The sequence below is a fragment of the Scheffersomyces amazonensis genome (assembly GCF_036850825.1).
Source record: "Scheffersomyces amazonensis strain UFMG-HMD-26.3 chromosome Unknown RJT21scaffold_8, whole genome shotgun sequence".
NCBI classification, from domain to species: Eukaryota; Fungi; Ascomycota; class Pichiomycetes; order Serinales; family Debaryomycetaceae; genus Scheffersomyces; species Scheffersomyces amazonensis.
Genome location: NW_027042748.1, coordinates 125,692 through 140,119, shown reverse-complemented (window position 1 = coordinate 140,119; position 14,428 = coordinate 125,692). Strand labels below are relative to the sequence as shown.

The window sequence follows — 14,428 nt, the reverse complement described above, 5'->3', positions numbered from 1 at the left end:
GGAATCATCGAAAACAACGCCATCATCTGATAATTATAATAAAACAACCAAAACATCCAAAACAGCTAAACAGCGAACCAGCATTAGTTAAATATCACCACACCATAACAAATGTCCAGTAACAAATTGGGTGGTATAGGCGATGGAGCACATCCCTTAAGACCATATTATGATCATGATACGTTTAATGCGGGATATTCAGTAATATTCAAACCAGGGATTGGATTAGTAGATACTGAATATAATAAAGCAATAACTCCATCATTATCAAGTTCAATTATAGAACAATCAGTTAATGAGAATACTGGAGGGAAATTAAGATACATTCCTGGAGGAGGAGTTGGTATTCATGGAACTAGTCGTAGATTTGGTAATTCATCATCATCAATCCTTTCTGGTAGTAGTAATGATAAAAACTATATATATGATTTGGAATTTCAAGAATATTTTGATACTAATAATTTAACTGAATTATTTAAAAACTTATTATGGAACTTTGTTAAGAACTATTGTAAAGTATTATTGAGTCAACCTTTAGAAATAGTTAGATTAGTATTACAAGTTGGTGAATTTGATTTTAATAAAAAGTCATCTGATAGTAAATCAACAATCACCACTAATAATGATAAGAGATTATTAACTAACTCTGAAATACTTGATAATGATGATAATACTTCTGATTATGAAGTAAACTATTTCCAATCTCCTAGTGAAAGTTTACATTATTCTAATAGATTTGATTCCGTATCATCTCCTAAAAAGAAAGCAAATAAACGTTCATCATCTAAGAAGAATAAAAAGTATAAAATTCAACCAATTTCCATGCATACTGTAGATATTATGTCAGCTATACTTGGGAAAGATGGACCATTTGCATTATTCAGAGGAATTAATGCATCATTTATTCATCAAACTTTATCTCATACTATAGAAGCATGGATTACAGGATTTATATCTCCATTCTTAGGTATTCCTGATCCATTCTTTTTAGATTTAACTCATTCTAATGATCCTTTAAGAAGTTTATGGTTAAGTGTTTCAGCATGTGTTTTAACTGGATTAGTATTAATGCCTTTAGATTTAATTAAGATTAGATTAATGATAACTCAATTTAACAAACCTACTTTAGAAGATAAACAATCTGGAAATTTTGATGGATATATATCACAAGAATCTCTGATTGCAAATTTGGCTAATTCAACTACAGTAATAAATAATACTCAACCAACAAGTACAAGATCAGTTCGAGAATCAATTCGAAATTATCCTTTACAATATTTACTTTATCCTCCATCAACAATTGTATTATTAACCATATTTCATCAATTTTCAACTAGTATATTCCGGAAAACTGCTCCTTATATGTTATTTATTAGATTTAATATTGATTCTTATTCATCACCCAATGTTTATACTTTTGTAAATTTAATACTGTTAATAATGGAATTTTTCATTAAATTACCAGTTGAAAATTTATTAAGAAAGGAACAAGTAAGATTTTTATTAAAGCCTAAATCATTAATTGAAGATCCATATCGTGTATTAACTATTGATAATCCAGATGAGAATTTAATTGTTGAATTTAATTCTACATGGAGTGATAAACCATCTATTAATAGAGAAGGTAAAGAGAATAGAGAAGAAGACTATAATAATGCTTATGACTTTAATAATAATAGTAGTAATAATAGTAATAATGACAATGATGAAGGTAATGGTGATAATGAAGATGATTTAGATAACAGAAGTTATTGGGAGAAGGTAAAGAGTCTTGGATTATTCAATGGTTGGAGAGTTGGTGTATTGAATGTTATTGGATTCTGGGGTTATAATATAATTAAGAGTAATGGAGCTGAATTACGAGAAGAAAGATTATAGGACTATTACTATTCCTCTCTCCCCATAAAAATAAATAGTTAGTAGTAATCTGTGTAAATAGTGATACAATTATACATATATTGATATGAAATAACTTAATCGTAATTGTAATCGTAACGATTCATAGTAAAAGCAATTATTATCCATTACAGTGACTCAATGACAAACTGACGGGCTGTTGACAAGAACTTTTCGCAATCCACATGAGCCCATAAGAATTATAGAGACCGGCCGGGAACTTTAGTATAGATCGGTTCGGCTGAAAGTGCGACGCCACAGTTTTTGGAGCAAAAAAAAATATAGTTATTAGTGAACGTAAATTTTGCAACTGATAATTTTTCACTCTGGGGAACAGGATCCACACCTTAAAGAGAGAACAACAACTCCCAAGACTGAGATAATGGGACTATAATTAAATAATATGGCCTTATTTGAAATAATAATTGTAGGTGAAACGGCTATACAAGAAGTAAGTGACGTAAAAGCGTAAGACCATTGTTTCATTTAAACTCATTTTTATTCAATCCCCACTAAACTGTCGCAGATCACATCATAAGAGTTTATATATAAAGGTACTGAAATTTCTAAACCAATTTAATTTTTTTTCAAATATAACAAATTAAACAAATAGTAATAACTATAAAGATGACTCAACCTAAAGAAAAGAAAAGAATTATCCTTAATGCTTTCGATATGGCATGTAGTGGATTACAAGCTCCAGGTCTTTGGAAGCATCCTGATGATAAGTCTAGAAATTATAATACCATTGAATATTGGACTTACTTAGCACAATTATTGGAAAAGGGGAAATTCAATGCTATTTTCATTGCTGATGTATTAGGTGGTTATGACGTCTATAATGGTCCAAGAAATTTAGATGCAGCTGCTAGATCTGGAGCTCAATGGCCAGTCAATGAACCTAGTGCGGTTGTTAGTGCTATGGCTGCTGTTACTAAGAAATTGGCTTTTGGTGTAACTTTCAGTACTATTAGTGAAGCACCATACCATTTTGCTAGAAGAATAGCTACTCTTGATCATTTAACCAAAGGTAGAATTGGTTGGAATGTTGTCAATTCATACTTAGATTCAGCCGCTAGAAATCTTTTGAATGGTGGTCCATTACCAAATCACGATGAAAGATATGGTAGAGCAGAAGAATTCGTTCAAGTTGTTTATCGTTTATTATTATCAAGTTGGGCTGATGATGCTGTTGAATTAAATAAAAAAACTGGCGTTTTCACCAATCCTGATAAGATTAGAGAGATCAATTATGAAGGTAAGTATTATAATGTTCCAGGGCCAAGTATCACTGAACCTTCTCCACAAAGATTACCAGTTATTTTACAAGCAGGTACTTCAAAACAAGGAAAAGAATTTGCTGCTAAAAATGCAGAAGTTGTATTCATCACAACTTTTAGTCCAGAAAGTTTAGCTATTCAAATTAACGATGTTAAGAAAATTGCCAAAGAAAAATATGGCAGGGAAGACGGTTCAATTAAATTCTTGCAATTGATTACTACAGTTATTGGGCAAACACATGAAGAAGCTGAAGCAAAATATAAAGAGTATAAACTGTATGGAGATTTAGAAGGTGCGCAAGCATTATTTAGTGGTTGGACTGGTTTTGATATTGGAGAATATGGTTATGACGATTTATTAAAGGATGTAGGCTCAAATGCTGTCAAAGGATTCGTTGACCTTTGGACAAAAGTTAGTCCAGGAGAACCACAAGATGTCAGAAAGACCAGAGAATATGTTGCTAGACAGATTACTGTAGGAGGTTTAGGTCCAGTATTATATGGTACTGCATCAGAAGTTGCCGATGAAATCGAAAGATGGGTTGATGTCAGTGGAGTTGATGGATTTAACATTACTTATGCTGTCAATCCTCAAAGTTTCGAAGATGTTGTTGAATTCTTGGTACCCGAATTACAAGAGCGTGGACTTGTTTGGAATGATTATCCAGAGAAGAAAGATTTAACATTTAGAGAACAATTGTTTGGAGAGGAAAGAGACGAAGATGATGAACCAGATGCTAGATTTGTTAAGAAATCTCACATTGCCAATGGTTTAAGATGGAAATCCGGAGTCAGCAAAGAACAATTTGAAAAAGACTTGGCAGTAGAAGAAGCTCACCAGAAGGAAATTGATAATTGAACTAAAATACAATGAACTTAAACTCACTTAAATATTTGTATGTATTTAAAATTTACTTTGTGTTCTTTTGTACGCCTTTTTTGTATTGTGAGATCACTATTTAATTAAGAATAAAAGCAAATTTAATGAAAGAGAAAAAAAAAAGAACAAAAGCACGTATCCGATGTTAAGCGATGCATACGTATAATCTGCTGTTTTATTGTGATAATCATAAACCAGAACGCGTTCATAATGGATGCGATGTCAGATCTTTTGTAGAATAACCACACAGTATTGCACTTAGTCTTGCTTTGGTGGATCTGTAACCAAGTGAACATATGAATTTTGAGTAGAGAACAAAGAAGCAAAGGCTATACTATAAAATACATCAACGCGTATATATACGCAAGTAGAACATTTGAGGGTCGTATAATATATATAACACGGCAATTGTATAACAGTTTCGCGAGTTGCATCTTTACTCTACATATAATTTACCTTAAAAGGCAAGTGGAGAAGTTATAGATTGCCGGCAGTAGGCTAAAATAAAAGTTCTAGACTTCTTTTAAAGGGTAATGAACAAGTCACGTGTATGAATTGAGGCTTAATGCAAGTTCTCGATTAAATCAAAATACTAGAATGGGCCTATTGTTTGAATGATCCATGATCCATTCTTTTGGAATTCCATCTGTTGTATTTTTGATTGTAAAGCCGGATAAACCCTAAATCAATTGAATTAAATTATATCGTCATAACTATTAGGTTAACTTATAGGTGGTACGACCATTAACCTATCTTCGTCATACGCCTTAGCGATTAGGTAAGCAGAACAGAATGAAGTTTAACCATTAGCGCAATATATATTCCTATCAATGTTTAAAAATAGCAAGAGCTAATTACACAAAACTTTCAATTTAAGAAAAATATTAAAAAAAAAATATCATAAATTTTTCTATCCCGCCTTTCATTTCTCAAATTTTTATATATTTTTGCTAATTATTTTTTGTTTTGTATGGGAGTTTTTCAATTTATTCATTATTATTTAATTTTTTATCAAAATTACGAGGCATAAAAAACTTTATGGCAATGTAGAAATCTATGCAAGCTAAGTATGCAGTTCAGTACGTAGGCTAAGTATGCGAGCTAAGTAGTGCAAATTAACCAGGCAACTATTCACAGCAGAATCTCAGGTGGTTCAAAAGTATTTAATATATATATATATACTTTAAACACCTAATACAAATTTAATAGAGGTTAATACTTTCCCTACATAATCATTATCATAACCAACCTTAATTTACTCCACATCAATGCAAACTACATAATATCAAAAATGTCTAATCTAATGATACTAACAAGACTCAAATACTTTCATAAGGTTAATAGAAAATTCATCTATATAATAATCCTTACGTTAAATATATTGGGATTATTTTATCTCTTTAGAAATTCATCCTTTACATCATCATTATCATATCATAATTCATCATCAAGTGGCATTTATCCTTCAAATATATATAATAGTAATAATTTAAATCTAAATTATTTTGATGCTAAATCTGCTTCAAACTTTTTACATGTTGTAATAGAAGATATTTCAACTATAAAATGTTATCTGGAATCAGCTTGTAAAGTTCCTAAAGGATATCAAAGAATCTTACCACCAATTAATTATTATGAAAAATCTTCTTCAAATACTTTGAAATCGGCTACTATGTCCAATGAATATTTAATTATTAAGTATAATCCTTCAAAGGAAGTTTCTAAATTATTGATTGATCTTTCATTTGAACCATTCTCATCAGATGATACTGAAGATGATGAAATAGAAGTCAAGGAATTACCCTTAAATAATAATAAGTATACTCTTTTTGCCAAATTTCATATTGGTAAGAAAATTTCATCAGATACTGTAATAATTCATACTTTGGATTTATTGTTTGGTACTGATGAATTACATGATGAAAGGCCATATTTTCAATCGATTCATCCTCCTAATTTAGATAACAAAAATCATGATGATATTGAAAAGAGAACTGAATCTTCAGAAAAGGATCAGAAAGAAGAAATAGCTGTTGATAAAGAGGTTGAAAACTCTAAGAAAGAAACTTCAAAGAAAGAAGATACAAAGAAGGAACAAGCTAAACAACAGAGTAAGCAAGATCAAGAAGAAATCAGCCAAAAAGAGGTTAAACAAGATAACAAATCCCCTGAACTACCCAAAGAAATAGTAAAGGATGATAGTCCATTTGATGCGCTTGCAGGTACAACAGCATCTGATGAAGACGATGAAAAGACGCAAGACGCGGTAGATTCATCAAAAGGGGTGGCTAGTTCGTTAAAGGATTATTTCAGTTCCTATTCTCAACCAAAACCAACTGCTGAAGAATTACATCCAATCATCTCAATGTTTAAATTATCCATTAATATGCATCAACATTTCCTACAAGATGTAGGACATTTTGCATACCAACAACAAAATCAAGTTATCTATACTCAAGATTCCAAATTTAAAATCATGCAATTATCAGATTTACATTTTGGACAAAATTCAGGTCGTCTTAAGTGTTTAGATTGTGAACCACCAATCTTATCAAGCGATCAGAAGACTTTAGAATTTATTGATCATTCAATTGAACAGGAAAACCCTCAAATAGTAGTAATAACTGGTGATTTACTTGATCTTAGTCGTTCACTCGATTATAAATCAATCATTTTAAAATCTTTACAACCTATTCTTAAGCGTGGTATTAAATTCATTTATACATTTGGTGATGAATTTGAAGGTATTAAAGATGGAGAAGCAGTTACTCGATCTAAAACATCTATTGTTGAATTTTTAAGATCAATACCTGGATGTTTTAATATTATAAATCATGAAAATATTCATGGACTTACTAATTATAATATTAAAATTGTTAAAGATGAAAAGGAAGTTGGTTATATAACAACTTTAGATAGTGAAGATCAAGTTCTTAAAGATAATCAAATCAATTATCTTTATAGAGTTAATCAAAAATCTGCTGTTAATAATCATATATTCAAATTATTATTCTTTCATTATCCAATTCCACAATTTCGACCACTTGGACAATTTAAAATTATTGGAGAATATAATGAAAAACATCCTTTAAATTCAAAAACTAGTCAAAAATTCCATAATGATATCGTCAATTGTGGATATCATGTTATTTCTGTTGGTCATGAACATGAAAATGATGCATGTATTCAAAGTGATTTTAGTAAAGATCAATCAATTTGGCTTTGTTATAATGCAGTAACAGGTGATTCTGGAGTAACTAGTTTAAATAATGATTATGATAGAAAGTTAAGAATTTTTGAATTAGATTTTGATTTATTAAGATTATTAAGTTGGAAGAGAGATGAAAAGGGTAAGAATGCCTTTGATCATCAATTAATTCATCAATTTTAGCTAAATCATTATTATAATTTTGTATACATCATGTATATTATTATATCTATTCAGTTCTTTTACTTAATTAGATTACTGTTATTACTATTAATTCTTCTATTTATTTATTTATTTATTTATTCTTTATATATTACTAATTCTTTGCAAACTCTGTAAATATTATATTGTTTATATAATTTAATACAATACCATGATTTATGAAAAAGATAATTTTATTGTTAAATAGTTATAAATTAGAGTAAAGTAGATATTATAAAAGCAAAAACGAAATTACGTAATTAAAGTAATTTAATTAACTTGATATCTCTTTTCAGCCTCCTTCCAGTTAATGACATTCCAAATGGCTTTAAAATAATCGGCTTTAACATTTTGATATTGTAAGTAATAAGCATGTTCCCAAGCATCAATAGCAACTAATGGAACTAAAGGACCAGTGATAGTATCTTGATTAAAAGTAGTTACAACATCAAGAGCTCCACCATTTTCTTTATTTTTAACAATAAAAGCCCAACCAGAACCTTGAATTCCAGCTAATTTAGTATTAGTGATGGACTTTAAATTATCTAAAGAACCATATTGTTCAATAATACGTTTAGCAAATTCACTATCTGAACTTGGAGGTTCACCACCACCTTGCTTTTCAGGAAGTAAATTCTTCCAGAATAAACAATGATTAGTATAACCACCACCATGGAAATTAATTGCCTTTTGTAATTCAATTGTCTTTTTAACTTCACCTTTAGCTTTAGCTTCAGCATGTTGTTCAATGGCAGTATTATAACCAGCAACATAAGTTGCATGATGTTTAGTATAATGAAGTTCATTAATTTTACCGGAAATATGAGGTTCTAATGCACCATAATCCCAATCTAAATCAGGTAATGAAACTTTGGTACGAATAGCTCCTGATCTTGAAGCTAAAGCACGAGGAACTGAACTTCTAGCAGTTGATCTTAAAGTAGATGAAAGCATAATTGATACTTGTTAATGGGTCAATTGAATCAAAAAGAAGTTAGATAATTAAAATTAACAAATTATATTCAAATTATCTTTAAATTTCAATAGCAAGCATTTAAAAACGGGTCCCGGTTCGTGATGCAAACTCTGGCTCCCGTAGTTGCTTGGGGGGCAGATAGGATTAATCTTACACAAAGTATTGCGGCATGTATGTTTAGTAATACTAAATTTCAATTGGAGGAGTTACCATAGTTAAGCAACTAACAGCTTTTTTCGGAGGCCACACCGGAGGAGGCAGCCCAGAACAAAGTGGCTAGTCCGGCATGTTACCTACAAGTTTTGCAGCTGTGTCTAAGTTAAAAAGCTTATTTTTGCTTTAGTAGATTAGATTACTAATTTGTAAATGTGTCTAGCTTGTAATATTGTAATTATATGACTAACTATAGATCGATATGGATTGCTATAGAACGTTGTAGTTGTAGTTGTAATTGTAATTGTAATTGTAAAATTAATTTCAAGACTACAAATTCTTAAATTTATTCAAATTCTTAAATTTATTCAAGTGGTTATGATTTAAATTTTCTATGTATAATGTTTATTAGTACTATGTATAGTTGTAAAGTATCGTCAATCTACATTCTTTCAACTGGAGTTAAACCTAACAAGGTCATACCATTATATAACACTTGCTTGGCACTAGCATATAATGCTAATCTAGCTACAGCTAATTCCTTTTCTTGACCGGCAACCCATAAAATATCATAACATTGAGAAACAATATGAGTTAAATTGAATAAATATGTTACAATAGTTGATGGTTCATGAGTCTTTAAAGCTTTCTTAATAATATCTGGATATTGAGCAATGGTTCTAACCAAATTATGAGCACATGGTTCAACTAATAAATCTAAATTAGCATTAACTAATTCAGAATCTTCAATACCTGATTTTCTTTGAACAGAACTTAATCTTGAATGAGCATATTGTAAATATGGACCAGTATCACCTTCAAATGAAGTCATTCTATCCCATTTAAATTCATAATTATTAATACGTTTAGATTGCATATCTTGAATCATAACAGCACTAATACCAATTAAATCAGCAATCTTATCAGGATCTTCAATTTGTGCATATTTAGCTTCATTCTTTTTCATAACTTCATGCATCTTTTCTTTAGTTTCTTGTAAAATATTATCTAAGAAAACAACAGTACCCTTTCTAGTTGACATACCTTGAACCATACCAAAATTAACATGTTCTAATTTTGATGCCCAATCAAATCCCATTTGTTTTAAAATTTCAAAGAATTGTTGACAATGTAAATCTTGTTGAGATGCAATAACATAAATCATCTTATCAAATTTATATTTATTATATCTTTTCATGGCTTCACCAACATCTCTAGTTAAATAAAGTGATGTACCATCAGATTTTTCAATTAAACATTTACCTAATTTTTTATTAAATTTAGTTAAATCAATTAATTTAGCACCTCTATCAACATGAATTAAACCCTTTTCTTCAAATAATTTAACAACATCTTTCATAGATTCTTGACTAACTTGAGATTCTCCACTATAAACATCATAAATAATATTAAGACGTTTATAAGTAGCAATATATTTATCAATAGATAAATCTCTAAATCTTGACCAGATTTTTAAGGCTTGTTCATCACCATCTTCCATCTTTCTAAAATAAGCTTTAGCAGCTTCATTAGTAGCAGAATTTTCACCTTCTTCAGTAATATCTTTATTAATTTTAACATAAACTTCAAATAAATGATTAATTGGATCAGCAGCCAATTGTTCTTCACTACCATATCTATCAAAACCAACAGCTAAAATACCAAATTGTTTACCCCAATCACCAAGATAATTAATTCTAGTAACATTATAACCGGCTTTTTCATAAAGATTACTTAAAAATCCACCAATAATGGTTGATCTTAAATGTCCAGCATGGAAAGGTTTAGCAATATTTGGAGATGAGAATTCAACAACAACACTTTTACCTTCACCAATTGGTAATGAACCATAATTAGTTTTATTAGTTAATGAATCATGAATAGTTAAATTCAGTAAAGTAGTTTCATTAAAATAAAATTGTAAAAATACACCTTGAGCAATAATTTCTTTAACATATTTACCTTTATTGAAATTTTCAGCAATTTCTCCAGCTTTTTCCTTTGGATTACCCTTTAATTTTAATTGAGGTAATGGTAAAATTAAATCACCTTTATCTAAAGTAGCAGGAGTATTTAAAGCATTAAAGATAAGTTGAGAATCAATTTCAGTTAATCTATGTAATTCAGAAGTAATATAATTTCTAAAAACATCAACAACATTAAATTTTGGGGTTGAATTGGCCAATACAGTAGTTGGTTCATCTAAACCAAGCTTGGCTAAATTATCACTAATTGACATTATATGCTTATATCTTACTTGACTGGTTGTAGGAATGAATGATTTGAACGCGAAACTAATTGAGGGAAACTGCTGACGAAGTAATGAACAAGACAAATTTCTCAACAATACTTTCATCAACTATTTACAAGCTCGAGATGACCTCTTCAGAACTTTAGTAGTCTCTGGTATTGACTCACCGAAATTTTTTTTTTATCGAAACATCTCAAAAAATGAGGGTACTGCACATAGCACCACACACTCACAAGAGACCCTTTGAGCCTTATTACTGATCTTGGGCAAGGGCAATTAACAATTAATAGTAGTTAAACAGTAATTGAGTATAATAATTGTAATATATAATAATAGATATGAACGATTTGAATATCACTCGATTAATGGAAATGGGATTCTCCCGTGAAGATGCCATGGGAGCACTTAATCAAGCCAATAATGATCTTGAGAAGGCAATATCATACTTGTTTGGAGATATTCATTCTACTGATGTACCTGAACAATCAGTAAATGATCAACAACAATTGATAAAGTATGAAGATACAATAAATATTCTGAATCCTCAGGATATACCTAACTTTTCTGAATTACAATCTTCATCACATGATGTTCAACAAGATAAGGGTCATGGACTTCCACCACCAGTACCTCCTAAGGATAATCATAATCAAAATCATAATCAACCTGATCAAGATGCTTATACAGCTACTTTATTTAATAGAAAACAATTTCTTGAGAATATCCATAAGGGATCAGCAGAAACTTTTGATGTTCAATCAGGAGGTATGGAACTTAGTGATGAAGATGATGATGGATCCATTTATGATAAAGTAGCTAATTATACTCGTATTAAGAGTTTCCCACCTGTTGTATTAACTCAAAGATCAAATTATCTTGAGAATCATATCATACCCTTATTAGTAATCTTATCACAATATGATAAATTCAAATCAATATTTTTAACTCCTGAAAAGACTAATTATGATTATGGATATTCCGATAATTGGTTTAAGCATGATAGTGATCTTTATGGGAATGAATCTAAACCAGCATTTATCATCGAATTACAACGAATGCTTGCATTTTTATTACCACAATATAGTAAACGTTCATATATGAGTGGTCAATTATTTTTACGAAACTTACCTAATGATCTTCAATATGATATTGAACATGATCGAATTGATGATTTAGAGGATCTCATTAAGAAATTTTATTATGTATTGCATGATAATACTTTTAAAGAATTTCCTAATGATAATATTAGTATTAATTCGTTAGTTGAATCTACAATTGAGAGTTTAAGTGAAAAAGCAAAAAATGATATCACGGTTATTCCAATTGATTTTGAATCTAGATCACTTAATTTATTTGATACATTGACCAGTTTATTTTGGAGTGATGATGAAACTGATGAAGATCTGGTTGGTAATGTCCAATTTGTGAATATTGCACCTGTTTTAACATTCCAATTGAATGGAGATGATGATGGATTTCGAGTTCAACCATTTAGAATTGATGAATACTTTTATCCTGAGATATTTAGCAACAAATACGTATCTGTTATAAAGGAAATGAGTACAAAGAAACGACAATTGATAAAACAGAGGAATAGTATTACTCAAAGTATTATGAATTTCAATTCATTTGAAGGGAAACCAATCAAGAAGATTATGAATCAATCACTTGAATTCTTAAAGGGAATTGATCAGAAAGAAACTGATGTTGAAACCAAGAATATGATTCAAGATGTTGGAGATCTTATAAGTAATATTCAAGTTAAGACTACTAATTTAACGAATGGATTACATGAATTGGGTGCAAAGAATTTAGAGTATGATATTAAAAATTATGATAATATATTGAATTATATAAATAAACATGGCAATGAAGAAGATCGATCATTACCACCACCAAAGAGGTACGCTTTAACAGGGATTATTGCATCTGATGTTGAATATTTCTATAAGATACCTTCAGTCAAAAGTGGTGATAATAATGACAATGACAACATTGCTGATTGGGTTCATGTAACATGTTTTACAACTACAGATAAGAAAGTTGTGGATTTTAATATCGATTATATTCAATTCCTGATTGTTGAAGATGCTATTATTGAGTTCACAAAAGATTCTAGACGACAATTTATATTTATATATATAGAAGAAGATTCATTTAATGAAAAGGAAGAGATTGAAATTTCAAATGAATTAAAACAATTTTTTGCAACTGATAATGAGGTCATTGAAAAATTAATTAAGGCTTCGAGAATTTATGACGAAAGTAGTGATGAAGAAACCGAAGATGTCAATAAGGAAAATGTTCCTGAACAGGAAGATCTGCACAAGGAACAAGAAACACAAGAAAAGCAGCAGTCAGATCAAGAAAATGATGAGCAAATTGAAGATGTTAATCTCATAGATATATGACATAGTTAAGAGAAGCAGAAGATATATACATATACACATACATATATAAAACTGGTCTATACACATTGTAAAATTAACTCTTAAATCCATCTAAACAAAAATGGGAATTAACCGCTACCAGAGTAAGGTTTGAAATGGCAAGTCAAAAGGTGGAGTAAAGTGACGCTTTGCGCCATTTAACGTAAACGGAAATCTGAGAATACCGAAAAGCCGTTAGAGTACATTAAACTCCAAAGTCCGAATGCTTGAGAGAAGTCTTGTAAACAAACGCGTTTACTATACAAATTATGTTTATGACCTTACAGGCTTATGTAGAGTGTATGGCATATGTATTATTGTAAGATTCCTGGATACACCTTGGTTTTCTCAAATGTTAATTACTTGAATCGGTACAACTATTAAGGGAGGAAAAGTAGGGGTAGAGAAGTACTCCAAATTTATTAGGGAATTCCTGCATGGAAGTCTTCCTGATTTAACCGATTATCTCACACATTTCTTTTTACAGTACCCCTCCCCCTCAATGAGCGACTCAACAGTTTGAATAAACAAAGAGGCTGCGGCCAGTCATTGGACGGTGAATTGCTGTGTTGAGTTCTGCCGATCCCAGAAATTTTGTTTACTGGAACAACCTTACTGAGTTAGGTTAAAGTAGATAAATAAGTACTTTTATGTACTGAGGATTGAATATTGACTAGTATCCTGATATATAAAGCCTCATCCGAGGAATACAATTAAGGCTCATATTTCTCCCCTCCGGGTTAGACTAACACAATTTGCAGTGATAAAAAAATCACGTCGATGATCTATCAATTGTACATACCAGTTTTATTGTATGGTAAGTAATTACACTAGTTTTAGTTTATCATACATTTTTAGGGCCATCTTCCCCGGATCAAAGGGAGTCTCAAAGTGCGAAAAACTCTAAAAATCAGACTGTCTTGTGAGTCAGTGATAATTCCGTGTGACTTTTTTCCCCAGGATTGTGACTCAAGAAAGTTCGATCCATCCATATAGGAATGGAAGTGATGGAAGTGATGGAATCGATGATGGTCAAACCATTGAGATGGCTTATGTACTTGAATGCCATTGTCAAAACTCGTTGGGATTGTAATTTACGACAAGAGAAAAATTAAATAAGTATGTAAGTAGACTTTCTTAAGAAACGGTACAAT

The 14,428-nt window shown here is 30.4% G+C and overlaps 6 protein-coding genes across 6 annotated transcripts; 4 read left to right on the top strand and 2 right to left on the bottom strand. All coding sequences in view use genetic code 12, as the record gives it.

The window, feature by feature from the left end:
• Positions 1-111: 111 nt before the first annotated feature.
• Positions 112-1,945, top strand: RJT21DRAFT_110124 (uncharacterized protein; the record flags this gene model as incomplete). The annotated part of the gene is made up of 2 exons (XM_064879913.1): positions 112-1,624; positions 1,712-1,945. The coding sequence occupies 2 exons, from the start codon at positions 112-114 to the stop codon at positions 1,876-1,878; spliced, it is 1,680 nt and encodes a 559-aa protein (XP_064735894.1). The 3' UTR covers positions 1,879-1,945.
• A 551-nt stretch (positions 1,946-2,496) lies between these two features.
• RJT21DRAFT_99791 (uncharacterized protein) lies at positions 2,497-4,121 on the top strand. Its single transcript, XM_064885769.1, has one exon. It carries the CDS (start codon positions 2,524-2,526, stop codon positions 4,033-4,035), a length of 1,512 nt encoding a protein of 503 aa, XP_064735893.1. The 5' UTR covers positions 2,497-2,523; the 3' UTR covers positions 4,036-4,121.
• Positions 4,122-5,359: 1,238 nt separating this feature from the next.
• Positions 5,360-7,626, top strand: RJT21DRAFT_110117 (uncharacterized protein; the record flags this gene model as incomplete). Its single annotated transcript, XM_064879912.1, has 3 exons — positions 5,360-6,100; positions 6,402-6,423; positions 6,501-7,626. 3 exons carry the CDS (start codon positions 5,360-5,362, stop codon positions 7,445-7,447), a joined length of 1,710 nt encoding a protein of 569 aa, XP_064735892.1. The 3' UTR covers positions 7,448-7,626.
• On the bottom strand, positions 7,598-8,648 carry SOD2 (superoxide dismutase). The gene has a single exon (XM_064882623.1). It carries the CDS (start codon positions 8,417-8,419, stop codon positions 7,736-7,738), a length of 684 nt encoding a protein of 227 aa, XP_064735891.1. The 5' UTR covers positions 8,420-8,648; the 3' UTR covers positions 7,598-7,735.
• A 232-nt stretch (positions 8,649-8,880) lies between these two features.
• Positions 8,881-10,971, bottom strand: RJT21DRAFT_123148 (arginine--tRNA ligase). The gene has a single exon (XM_064882622.1). It carries the CDS (start codon positions 10,948-10,950, stop codon positions 9,037-9,039), a length of 1,914 nt encoding a protein of 637 aa, XP_064735890.1. The 5' UTR covers positions 10,951-10,971; the 3' UTR covers positions 8,881-9,036.
• A 90-nt stretch (positions 10,972-11,061) lies between these two features.
• RJT21DRAFT_123147 (uncharacterized protein) lies at positions 11,062-13,314 on the top strand. Its single transcript, XM_064882621.1, has one exon. It carries the CDS (start codon positions 11,184-11,186, stop codon positions 13,254-13,256), a length of 2,073 nt encoding a protein of 690 aa, XP_064735889.1. The 5' UTR covers positions 11,062-11,183; the 3' UTR covers positions 13,257-13,314.
• The last annotated feature ends 1,114 nt before the right edge of the window (positions 13,315-14,428 follow it).